Consider the following 11,913-nt stretch of genomic DNA (forward strand, 5'->3'; position numbering starts at 1 on the left):
GGGGGGGGGGGTGTCCTGTTCGGGGCGCGGGAGGGACGACGCCTTTCACACACCGGGACGTGGACGCCAGCATGCGTTAGCTCGTGCGGGTTTGTCCTAAATGGGCGTCCGCTTTGGCTTGTGATTTTCGCCAAAGCTCACCGCAGGGCTGCCCCCTTCTGTTGGGAGGTTGAGGGAGAGACGCAAACACCGCGCGAGAGAGGGCCGGGAGATCGGGAGGCCGCGCTCGTGCTCCTTTGTTCCTGCACCGGGGGGCGGGGGGGGGGGGGATGTCTCGGCCCCTCGACCCAGAGAAAATCATGGCCTCCCGCCCCTCCGCAGGCCCCTCTCCCGGGGTTCACACCGGAGGCAGGTGCGCGGCTGACCCTGGCGAAAATCGGCCGCCCTTCCCCGGCCTCGCCGTCCCTCCCTCCGCGGCCGCGCAAAAGCTCGATGGGGCGCCGCGGCGTGGTCGAGTCTCGCCAATACGCTTTCTCCGATTATAGATGGGGGGCGCCGGGAGGTGCACGAGCAAGAGCGCGCCCGGAGGGCTGTCTTGTCACAGCACAGGAGGAGGGGGGAGCGAGGCGCACGAGTGATCCCGAGGCTGGCCTCACTTTCTGGAAGCATCACCTCCAGCTGGGCGCCGAATTTCCCCTGTTTCATTTGCGCGCGCCGGCGCGCGCAAAGTGCCTGTGCAGGGCTTGTCCGGTGGTTCTGGTATCTCCTTGGTGCAGGTCTGGAGACGCGCGCGCGCGCGCGTGTGTCGTGCTCGGGCCGGCCCTCGTGCACTAGTTTGTCCGGGTCGGCGGGTGGGCAGGCGGACGGGCGGATGGGCGGGCGGGTGGACGGGCACCCCCCTCCCCCCCCCCCCCGGCCTGGGGTGTAGGCGGTAGCCGCCCTGGTGGCTGGGAAAAAGGAAAAAAAGGCAAAAAACGAGGAGGCCGGGTGACCGGTATTGGCCAAGGGCCGGCGCCCGAGGTGGGCCAACCAGACCGGTGAGGCCGGGCCAGCCGTGCCAGGGGGCCCCTCCCCGGGGGAGGGGAAGTGGGCGTACGCGGGGAGTGGGGGTGAGTGGGCGCGTGTCACCGTCCCCCCTCCCCCTGTTCAGCCTGCCGGGGTCGGTGGGCGGATAAAAAGCCCCGGGGCACCTTGGCCGGAATGGCAGCCACCTCTCGCTTTGATTTGAACTTTCGGTTCGTCCCTCCCCTCCTTTCTTCCCTTCCTCCTTTCTTCCCTTCCTCCTTTCTTCCCTTCCTCCTTTCTTCCCTTCCTCCTTTCTTCCCTTCCTCCTTTCCTCCCTTCCTCCTTTCTCCCCTTCCTCCCTTCCTCCTTTCTCCCCTTCCTCCTTTCTTCCCTTCCTCCTTTCTTCCTCTCCCTCCCTTCCCCCCTTCCTCCCCTCAGCTGCCCCACCCCACCACTTCATCCGGCGTCTCCTTCTACCCACATCATGTCCTCTTGTTCCTCTCTTACCCCCTCGTCACTAATGTCCTCTCAACCCTCGCACGCGCTCCCCTCACCCCCCGGTATCACGACCCACCAAAAACAGATCTTTGTCGCAGACCGCCCCCCCCCCTCCAAACCACCATGTCCGCCTCCGCCCCCGCCAAGTGGGATGCCCGCTTCAGCCACCCCATCCCCCACACCGGCACCTACTACGCCAAGTGCATGCTTGGTGGTGTTTTCGCCTGCGGTGGTACCCACTGGCTTGTCACCCCCCTCGATGTGACTAAGTGCAACATGCAGGTCAACCCCTCCAAGTACCGCGGCCTGATCAGCGGTCTGCGCACCATCGCCGCTGAGGAGGGTGCTCGCGGTCTCTTCAAGGGCCACATCCCCACCCTGGTTGGCTACTCCGCCCAGGGTGCCCTGAAGTTCGGTCTCTACGAGGCCTTCAAGGACATCTACGCCAACGTCCTCGGCGAGGAGAACTCCGTCAAGTACAAGTCTCTTGTCTGGGCCTCCGCCTCCGCTTCCGCCGAGCTGTTCGCCGACATTGCCCTCTGCCCCATGGAGATGGTCAAGGTCAAGGTCCAGACCTCTCCCCCGGGTACCTTCCCCACCGGCACCATGGCCGCTCTGGCTGCCATGCGCGCCAACGCCGCCGAGACCCGCTTCCCCTTCGGCTCTCTGGTTCCCCTCTGGTCTCGCCAGATCCCGTACACCGTGGCCAAGTTCGTCTGCTTCGAGGCCGCCGTCCAGTTCTTCTACAAGAACGTCTTCACCAAGCCCAAGGACTCCTACTCCAAGTCCACCCAGCTCGGCATCACCTTCGCCTCCGGTTACACCGCCGGTGTCATCTGCGCCGTTGTCTCCCACCCGGCCGATTCCATCGTCTCCCTCATGTCCAAGGCCAGCAACAAGGGCAAGTCCGTCGGCACCATCGCCTCTGAGTTCGGTCTCTTCAACCTCTTCACCAAGGGTCTCGGCACTCGTGTCCTGATGATCGGTACCCTGACCGGTCTCCAGTGGTGGGTGTACGACTCCTTCAAGACCGCCATGGGCATGGGTACCTCCGGTGGCAAGTAATTGCACACTCCTGGTGTTCCTCCCCTGCCCCCTGCCCCCCTCCCCCCTTTCTCCGGTCTTGTGGGGCAGGGAGCGGGCAGGTGCCCGAAAGGATCGGGAACGTGCGTATGCACGTGTATATGTGTGTGTGTGTGTGCGCGCGCAGCGCACGGCCCGAGGCGCGCGTGCACACGCCCGCCGCCAGCCTTCGGGTCACATACATACACACATGTGCATACGCACACTCGCCGGCTCGCTTCTCTCTACCCGCGCGCGCGTATCTCCCTTGCCTTCCTCTCTTTCCCCCTCCGTTATGGAGACCGCCGCGAGCGAAGGGGCGGGAGGGAGACCCGCACGGCGCGGGGCGAGCTGTGTGGATCGGCGGGGAGGAGGTGTGCCCATTCCCCGGGTCGTGTCCCCTCCTTCTCTCTTCCTCTCTTTCACACTTCATCCAACAAATACATGGCGCTCTTGTCGGACATGGATCCTGTGCCTTTTTTCTTCCTTGTGCACGTGTGTCGTGCTCTGATGCGCAGTGGGCCCGACGATCGGCATCGAGGGCGGGAGAGGGAGGGAGGGAGAAAATATCGCCCAAATGGCGAGCCCGCATTGTTGCATCCATCGGCCCGCAGTGTGTATGCCCTCCCCCCCCCCCCCCCAGCCTGTGTGTTGCGCATGTGTGTCTGTGTGCGTGGCTTTTTCCTTTGGGCACGAGAACCCAGGTGTGATTGGAGATGCGGGGAGCTGCAGGTGTATTTCTGCAAATGTGTGTGAAAGAGAAAAGGGCAGGGAGAGAGGGGGAGAGAGAGAGGGGGGGGGGCGGGCGGAAAAACACGAGACATCTCAAGAGGGCGGTGGTAGCTGCCCCTGCTGATGCTGCTGCTGGCGCTGCTGCTGCTGGCGCTGCTGCTGCTGGGCCTCGGCCACGGCGCCAGCCGCCGCGTCCGCCGCCTCGGCAGCCCGCTCATGGCGGATGACCACACGCTGCACCGCGGCAAAGAGGTCTGACGCCTCTCGCAGTTCGCAAAACTCAATGCAAAAGATCTGCAGTTCCGGCAGCAGGAGGTACGGCGCGATGGCCTCCTCCTCACCGGCGCCGGGAGCCGGCCCGGCCAGTGCCAAGCCCGGCGGCAGGGCACTGGGCTCAGTCGGACCGGCCCCCGGGGCCGCCACGCTCCCCGCCCCGGGACCTCCTGGGGACTCGGCCACAAAGGGATCCGGCGCCAGAGGAAGCCACCCAGAACGGATGATCCGTGTGGCGAGCAGGCTCGTCATGCGGGCCAGCAAAATCCGATCCGACGGGTCGATGAACAGGGCCGGATGCTGGGAATGCTGCGGGTGGGGGCGCTGAATGCCGCGGCCGTGCCTGCCACGACGGTCCTCCCCCTCCTCCGTCGGCTGCTCTTCTTCATGCTGGTAGTGCTGCCGGTGGTGCCGAAGGAAATGATCACTCGCCGACTCCTCCAGAGCGTCTCCCGATTGGCCAGCCAGCATGAGCGTCGCGTCATGGTGATTGTACCGGTCATCATCCAGCCCCCCGGGCGAGGAACGCCCAGAGGGCCGATGGCGGTGAAGGTGGTAGGGATGGCGCTGGCGGCCACAGGGACGGCGACGGCGGAGATGATCAGGGGTGTCATCACCGACGTCGTGCTCCTCCTCGCTACCAGCCTCGTGAGCACTGTCGAGGCCCGCGTCATCGTCGTCGTCGTCGTCGTCGTCGTCATGGTCATCAGTGTCCTCAAGGTCATCATCATCATCGTCGTCGTCGTCGTCGTCGTCGTCGTCATCATCATCGCCATCATCGTCGTCGTCGTCATCATCGTCATCGTCGTCGATGCTACTGCCGCCAAGATGATCGCAGAGGTACCCGTCGCTGTCCGGCAACTGGAGGCTAGCCGGATCATCAGCAGGCAGTGAGCAGATGGAGATGCTGATGCATCCAAACGCAAAGGGAGTATGGTCAGCCACCAGGGGGAAGGGGGGCGGGGGAGCAGAGAATGATGAGAGGACCCCAGAGAAGACCGCCTCATATGTGTGTGTGTGTGTGTGTGTGTGTGTGTGTGTGTGTGTGTGTGTGTGTGTGTGTGTGTGTGTGTGTGTGTGTGTGGATGTACGTACCAGAATGACACGAAGCGTGTGAAAAAGCTGGACAGAATGCTCACCACCTGAGGATGAATGTCGCTCGTGGAGAAGTGTGCCGTCTGCTCCATGATCCCGGCCAAGCTGAGAACCACGCCAAGGATTTGCACGCTGAAGTAATTCGGCCGGGTCAGGCCCGACAACAGCAGTCCATACAGATAGAGCATGGACGTTGTCTCAAACCTCCGGTAGGGGCTGCACAGCCGCCGGGCCGGTCGATCACGGACACCAAGTAAGTAACCCTGTATGAGGGGGGGGGGGGGGAGCGCCTCGACGCGCGTGGCGAAAGGGGAAAGCAACACGCACCGGCAGATCATGTCCGCCTGAAGGGTCAACTGGGCGAGGATCATCCCCAAGAGCGAGGGATTGTGCTCGGCAAATTGATGAAGGTAGAGTTTACGTCCGTCGGCCCCGGCTCCGGCTCCGATTCCGGGCCCGGTCCCAGCCCCGGAGGGGAGGCCGGGATCTGAGTCAGCTCGCGGCGGCCGGTAGATGTCCGTCAAAATGAGGCACAACTCAGTGCCAGAGCAATTGGATGACATTTGTAGGAGTTCCTGCAAAAATACCAGAAAGAGGCGGACCAAGCAATCGCAATGCGTAAGTGGCTGACCTCTTGCCTCCTTTCATTGAGGGCTCTCCTCTCGCCTCGCCCTCCCCCCCCCCTCTCCCTCTCCCAGGAAAAATAATGGGCGGGACACAGGCTGCGCACCAGTTGCCGATCGGTAGAAAGGGGCCCTTGGCAGCCGAGAATGATTTGCTCCAGCATTTTGGCCGATTTTTCTGTCAAGCCCACAGGCAGTGAGCGGCATGCCGGGTCAGTGAGCGCGCGGCGGGGGAGGCACCAAATAAAGCCAGGCATCCAGTGTCGTACCTCGATCGAAAGCATGGCGTTGAGCTCGCGGGGTCCCGTCATGGGAGAGGTCGTGACTGGACCCGGGGGAGGGGTGCCCGCCGAAGCCGCCGCTGGCTTGAATTCCGGCTTCGGAACTGGGCGGGCCTGGGGCTGGTTCGGAGGCCGGGATCCCGGGCGAGCTACCATGGCCCAGGCCATGCGACTGCTGTCCAAGACCAAAGGCCGAGAGTGCCAGCGAGGGGCTCTGGCTTGAGCACTCGAGGCCGCCCGCCGGTGGGTGCGCCGGATGCCCAGCAGAGTGCGATGAATGCGACAAGAAGGGCTCTGAGGTGCTGGTGGCGGCGGCGGCGGCGGCGGCGGTGGCAGCGACAGCGGCAGCAGCGGGCCCGGCCGTACGACATGCTGGCAATCAACGCACGATGGGTCAGGCAACATGAGCAAGGGGGCACGCGCGATTACAGGCCCGGGAGAAGCGCACCATGTACAGGGGGAGCCGGTACGGGCCAGGGGACATCGTCCTCATCATCTTCAAGATCATCGCTGTTATCACAACCGTCATCATCGTCATCCTCGTCGTCGTCGTCGTCGTCGTCGTCGTCGTCGTCGTCGTCGTCGTCGTGGTCACTGTGGTCGTCGTCGTCGTCCTCGTCGTCCTCGTCGTCCCCATCGTCATCATCATCATCATCGTCCTCGTCATCATCGTCGTCGTCCTCGTCGTCGTCGTCGTCGTCGTCTGCACTATCCAGCTCGTACCCATCTTCCTCATCCTCGCTGCCCTGGTCCTCGCCATCCGGAACAGAGCGCAACGCAAGCCCCGACAGGGCACCGGTGGACCCCGCGTCGGCTGACGCCGAGTGGGACTCCCGGTGGCGGAGCTCCGCCCGGTAAACGGCCTCCGTGGCGTCATTGAGCGCGGAGTTGGCCGCCATCGAGGCGGCCGACACATTAGACAGGGCCACATTCAGATCACTGAGCATGGCGTCGTCCCAGGCAAATTGCGGTGAAATCAGGGCCGGATACATCCAGGGGATGTCCTGGTCAACATCCGACTCATCACTCAGGCCATTGAAATCCCCGAGACTGTCGATGTACGTCTGCAAGTCCAGATCCACCATCTCGATGGAGGAGTCGGCAGGTCGAGACTGGGCCTCATCGGAGGCCAGGCTGGCAGCCGCGTCGCCAGCGGCCTCGCCCCGGCCCCGGCGCATGCGAAAGGCCGCGGCCACCGGATCCAGGAACACTGACCGGTCGAACTGATCCAGGCCAAAGGCCAGTGCCTGCTCCGCCGCATCCAGGTCCATCTCCGGCAAGCTTGCCAACGTGGCCGAGCAATCCGGGAACATGTCAGCCAGCAGGTGCGATGCCAGGCGCGGTGTCAGTGCCTCGAGCTGCCGCTCGAAGTCCGAATCCGAGGCCACCCCACCGACTTCGACCCCGAGACCCTCCTCTGCAGGGGGAACCCGGACCAGCGGGTCCAGCAGGCAGACCGGCATCGGGGGCTCCGTGGCCGAGGGGGAATCCCCATCCAGGGCCACCGACAGGGCCGGGCCCGGGCGAGTGCCGGCCGACGGGGCATACCCAAACACCGAGAAGGGGAAATACGGGATGGAAGGCGTCTCAAAGAGCCACATCGGGGCATAGTGCGAGGGGGGCAGCGAGGAGGCCAGCAAGCCATCCGGGCTGATCGCGGTATCGACTGGGGTCATGCGCGCGGCATCCTGTGCAATGGTCAGGGTGGTGGCCTGGGCGGCAGCCAGGGCCGCTGCGCGCTCCCGGGCGTTGGCCTTGGCGGCGGCCAGCGCCGCGGCCGCGGCCGCATTATTTCGCCGCCCTGCGCGCCCACCCCCGGCCGGGGCTCCCCGTGGAGTGATCACCGGCGGGTGAAGCTCAGACCCCCCGCCGAGGGAAGATCCCCCGCCGGGGCCAGGGCCGCTGGCAGATTGGTGCCCGGATGCCGACCCTCCGGCCGCCCCGGCCAGCAGGGCCCCGGTAGGATCAATGCTCTGCGCATAGCGAAGGAGATCCCCATATGGGATGACCGAAGGCGAGAAGCTAACCAGGCCGAGATCCGGCCCTGAAGAAGGGCCCCCGGACTCCGGGCTGACACCTATCCCCGGGGCTTCGGCCGCCGGGCCGCCATGTCTCAAAATGCTCAGATCCCGAGAGAGGGACAGCAGCGACTTGCTGCTGGGCCGGAAGAGGGCCAAGGACAGGGGATCCGGCGTGTGGAGCTTGGCCGCCACCGCCAACGATGTGGAGTGCGCCAACAGGGGCCCAAGGAAGCCGGCCACACCACTGGCCACCAGCGCTGTCAAGGTTACATGCGCCAACCGGCGGAAGTCCTCCGTTTGCAGGAAGTCCTCCGTGTCGACAGCCACGCCGACCGACGATGCCGGGGAATCAACGCGACCACGGCCAGCGCCAGTGACGCCGCCGCCCGGCCCGGTCCGCCGCTGAGGTCCGCCAGAAGAGGAGGCGCCGCCAGCCGGCGAGTGTTGCGGCGGCGGTGGCGACTGGTGCTGCTGCTGCGGATGTTGCTGCTCGGCCAGCGAGGAGCCCAGCACCCCGGGGACCGGACCGGCCTTTAGGTGGCCGCCGGACCGGTGCGACGAGAGAATCAGCTGCGCCTCTCGGGGAAGGGGGTCCGGCTCGGGAGAAGGCATGGTGTGGGGGAAGAAGGGCAAGCAGTCTGCCGTGGTGGTGGTGGTGGTGGTGCTGCTGCTGCTGGTGCTGGTGCTGGTGCTGGCGCTGGCGGTGGCATCGGCCGAGGCCGGAACCGGCCCCGACGACCGAATGGAGATGTTTCCCAACCCGAAGGACAGCGGGACAGACACCCGTGCCGAGCCGCCATCCAGCGGGGCATCTGCCAAGTGCGCCGGCCAGTCGGCATGCGTTGTCCCGGCTCCGAAGGCGAAGGGACTGGCCTCGGCCATGGTCGAGGGGGCATTGCTGCCAGCGGCGCCCGCCGGACCACCCGCCGAGAAAGCCCCCTCGGCATCAAAGAGCGCAGCCACAATGTGAGGAAGTTGATGTGACAAACGGATCGGATCCATGTGCAGGATGCGTAGCAGTTGGAGGAAAACCACCCAATTGGCTCGGAGGAGCTCGCAAGCTGAGCACTCGCGCCGGGGTTTGGTCGAACCGCTGCCGCCGGGCCCGCCGCCGCCGCCGCTGCCGCCGCCGCGATTAGCCGGCGCTGACGACACCGGCTCCGGGCATGGACCCCCCTGAGAGCAGGGCGCCCCGGTGCCAATGGCCACGGCCAACTGCATGCGCAAAAAGAGAGCCACAAGGGCAGCAAACGGCCGGGCCAGGGACTGTGCCTGGCTGCCGATGTTGCCGGTGCTCCCAGAGCCGGCACCGCTCGCGCCACGGCCCCCACCAGACCCTGTGGCGCCGGTCGATCGGGCGCCCTTCCGGCCGACATCGCGCCGGCTCGCGGTCGGCCCGGGCCACGATCCCGAAGCTCCCGGGGCGTCGGATCCCAGCAGGGCTTGAACAGGCTCAGTCAGATACGGGTCCGCCGGGGCCGGGAATGCCGGGCCTTGATATGTGCGACTGGCCCAGGCCTCCAACAACGGCAGGAAGGGGTGCGAGTCGACCGGGCGCACTCCGGTCGCTGGGATCGCCGGGAGCTGGCTGCCGGCACCGAAAGCGATCTGATCCAGTCCAACCAAGGCGTCGACGTCCAGGAAGATCGGCGGCACAGGCTCAACCAGAGGCGCCGGGCCTGTCTGGGGCTCGGATGGTGTGGCTGGTGCCGATGATGCCGATGATGCCGATGATGCCGATACTGCTGTGGCCGCCGCAAAGACCGGCAGATAATCGCAATACAGGAGACCGAGCACGGCCAGGGAATAGGCCTGCAGGGCCGGGCAGGTCACAAGGCCGGCCTTTTTGTTTATCCCACGCACGAGGCACAGCCCCCAACATCCAAGTCAGTGATTGACGGCACACGCGAAGGAGACACACGGGGGGGAGGGGGGGGGGGGCGCGGAGAGCAGGAAACCGGAGATCAAAGATCTTACACACCTCGAGCATCTGTCCGAGCACCAAGCCGGCGGTGTCGCGCTCATGCACGCCGAACGTCCGCAAGAAGCCCACAAGGGCACCGAGGAAGGTGACCGGCGCCTGGGTGGAGCCCTGGCAGAAATCGCACTCATGTCCGTCCGGCAGGAAGGACGCCGCGAGGCTGCGACTGCCAGGACCACCGCCGCGCCGACGTGCTGGCGGTACTGCCGCTGGCGGTGATGGCTCCACACCGGCGGCCGGGACCTCCGTACGTAGCCAGGCAAAAGAAACCACCGTGGCGTAGTAGGCTTGGTTGGCGTCGGAAATCCCGGCGTTAATCCGGGCCTCGGCCGGGAGAGTCGGCACACCCGCCATGCCGGACTTCGACCTTCGCGCGGTGGCCGGGGGCGTCAGGAGACCTCCCGGGGCCGGGGCCAGGATGGCGCCCGCAGCAGCTGCAAGGAGGGAAGGAGATTGGAGAGGGGAGGTGGAAGGGGCGGAATGGGGGGGGGGGGGGTGGGAAGATGCGTATTCCGCCGCCTGAACCTCCTCCCCCCTCCCCTCGCATCCTCTTCTCATGGCGCGGGGGGGGGGGGGGGGGGCGGCGAGGGGCGGCGCGCAGACATATGGCCATATACTTCCGTCTCTCTCTCTCTGCGGCCTCCTCCCCCTCCACGCCACTGTTCTCCTCCCTTGTCCTCCCGCCACTGTCCAACATCATTTTTTTCCTCTGTGTGCGCTCCAGTTGAGCGCACATGTGTGTGTGTACACGCGCGCGCGCGCGCGCGAGCACACGAACGCGTGCCTACCCCCCCCCCTCCCCCCTGCGCATGGCCTGCGCGTCGGGCTGTCATCATTCTCTCGCCCCCCAAAATGAATATAGATTTCTTGTGCCTTCCTCTGTGTGTGTGCGCGCGCGCGCGCATGCATGCATACCGCCTGCTTGTGACTTTACCGAGGTTCCCCTCTCGAGCATCAGCAGAGCTTGTGTGGATTGTGGGGGGTATATTTGTTGGGGAAAGGGAGAGGAGGGCAGGGAGAAGGTCACGCCTCGAGGGGGGGGGGGGGAGGGGCACACAAGGGAAGAGGTTGAGGGGAGGGGGGGGGGGAAAGAGGCAGGACGAACTGACGCCCCGACGGGGGAAAGCGTGAGGGCGTGCGTGCAGGGACGCACGCCGCTCGCTGCGCCGCCAGCCACAAGCTGGCGACTGGCAAGCGCAGGATCGCAACAAGGACGGATGGCGAGGCCGCCGGGCAGGGGGGAGGGAGCAGCAGCAACAGCCGCAGCAGCAACGGCCGCAGCAACGGCCGCAGCAACGGCCGCAGCAACCGCAGCGGCCGTGGTAGCTTAATCGGAGCTGTTGCCGGACCGACGGTTGCGACCACCGGCACCGCCGCCGCGGCCACCGCCGCGACCGCCGCCGCGGCCGCCAGAGCGGTATGTGCTGGAGGTGCCATCGCGACGGCCTGTCTGGTTGCCGCCGTCGCGAGGGGCCATGGCGGAGGAGGCCTCGCGCGCCTCGCGCGCCTGGGCGCGGCGGGCGTTCTGCTCCTCGATCGAAGCGATGACCTGCGATACGCGTGACCGGGCGCGGGGGAGGGGGGTACAGATAGCCAGGGCGTGAGCATGGGCGGGGCCAGGGGCAAGGAGGCAGCGCAGGTGTCACAGTGTCGGCGCACCTCATCCGAAACACGGACGGTTCGGAACTGATTCCCGCGGATGTAGAGCTCGGGGATCTTGAAGAAGCGGGCATCCTACGAGCAAGGAGGGGGAGCGGGGGGAGGAGGAGGAGGGAGAGGGACGCGAATGGTCAGAGCCGCTGGCGGGGGCAGCACAAGCAGGAAGGCCGGTCGCAGAGGGAGCCGCGTCGCCCGGGGGCACACGCACCCGGGTGGTGAGGATGACGTCGCGCAGGGTGATGTTCATGAAGGAATCCGAGGCCACCAGGACACCGTTGTAAACCAGGCCGTTCTTCATCTCGACGGACTGCACAGCGTCGGAGTGAGGGGGAGGGGGAGAGAGAGAGAGAGAGAGGGAGGGAGAGAGAGGGAGACGACATCAGCGGGCGAAAGGGGGGGGGGGGCCGAGGCGGGTGTGGAGGCTGCGCGGCGGAGGAGAGGGAGAAACGCACCACAGTCAGGCCGACGCAGGCCTGGATGAGGGCGGTCGGGAGCTGCGGGCGAGGGGGCGGGAGGCATGTTAGACCAGGCAACGGCGGTCGCGGAGGGCAGCGACAGCAGCATGACGGCAACGGTAATGGCGGTGGCGGCGGCGGCGGCGGCGGCGGCGGCGGCGGTTGCGAAGGCGCGGGAGGAGGACCGGGCGCTGGGTGTCGGGCACGACGCACCACCATGTTGGATGGATGTGTGGATCAAGGGAGGAAAATGAGGGTGCGCGCGCGCGCAGATCCGGAGCGGCGGGG

The 11,913-nt window shown here is 66.2% G+C and overlaps 3 protein-coding genes across 3 annotated transcripts; 1 reads left to right on the forward strand and 2 right to left on the reverse strand.

Moving 5' to 3' along the window:
• The first annotated feature begins 1,075 nt into the window (after positions 1 to 1,075).
• On the forward strand, positions 1,076 to 2,968 carry H696_00396 (hypothetical protein). The gene is made up of 2 exons (XM_009494244.1): positions 1,076 to 1,175; positions 1,529 to 2,968. Exon 2 carries the CDS (start codon positions 1,567 to 1,569, stop codon positions 2,506 to 2,508), a length of 942 nt encoding a protein of 313 aa, XP_009492519.1. The 5' UTR covers positions 1,076 to 1,175; positions 1,529 to 1,566; the 3' UTR covers positions 2,509 to 2,968.
• Positions 2,969 to 3,330: 362 nt separating this feature from the next.
• On the reverse strand, positions 3,331 to 9,972 carry H696_00397 (hypothetical protein; the record flags this gene model as incomplete). The annotated part of the gene is made up of 7 exons (XM_009494245.1): positions 9,512 to 9,972; positions 5,958 to 9,372; positions 5,498 to 5,881; positions 5,336 to 5,406; positions 4,933 to 5,180; positions 4,606 to 4,821; positions 3,331 to 4,417 (listed from the first exon to the last, which is right to left on the reverse strand). Exons 1-7 carry the CDS (start codon positions 9,863 to 9,865, stop codon positions 3,331 to 3,333), a joined length of 5,775 nt encoding a protein of 1,924 aa, XP_009492520.1. The 5' UTR covers positions 9,866 to 9,972.
• A 571-nt stretch (positions 9,973 to 10,543) lies between these two features.
• On the reverse strand, positions 10,544 to 11,913 carry H696_00398 (hypothetical protein). Its single transcript, XM_009494246.1, has 5 exons — positions 11,839 to 11,913; positions 11,623 to 11,664; positions 11,379 to 11,477; positions 11,171 to 11,245; positions 10,544 to 11,060 (listed from the first exon to the last, which is right to left on the reverse strand). The coding sequence occupies exons 1-5, from the start codon at positions 11,842 to 11,844 to the stop codon at positions 10,839 to 10,841; spliced, it is 444 nt and encodes a 147-aa protein (XP_009492521.1). The 5' UTR covers positions 11,845 to 11,913; the 3' UTR covers positions 10,544 to 10,838.

Source organism: Fonticula alba (assembly GCF_000388065.1).
Source record: "Fonticula alba strain ATCC 38817 unplaced genomic scaffold supercont2.1, whole genome shotgun sequence".
Taxonomy (NCBI): domain Eukaryota; order Rotosphaerida; family Fonticulaceae; genus Fonticula; species Fonticula alba.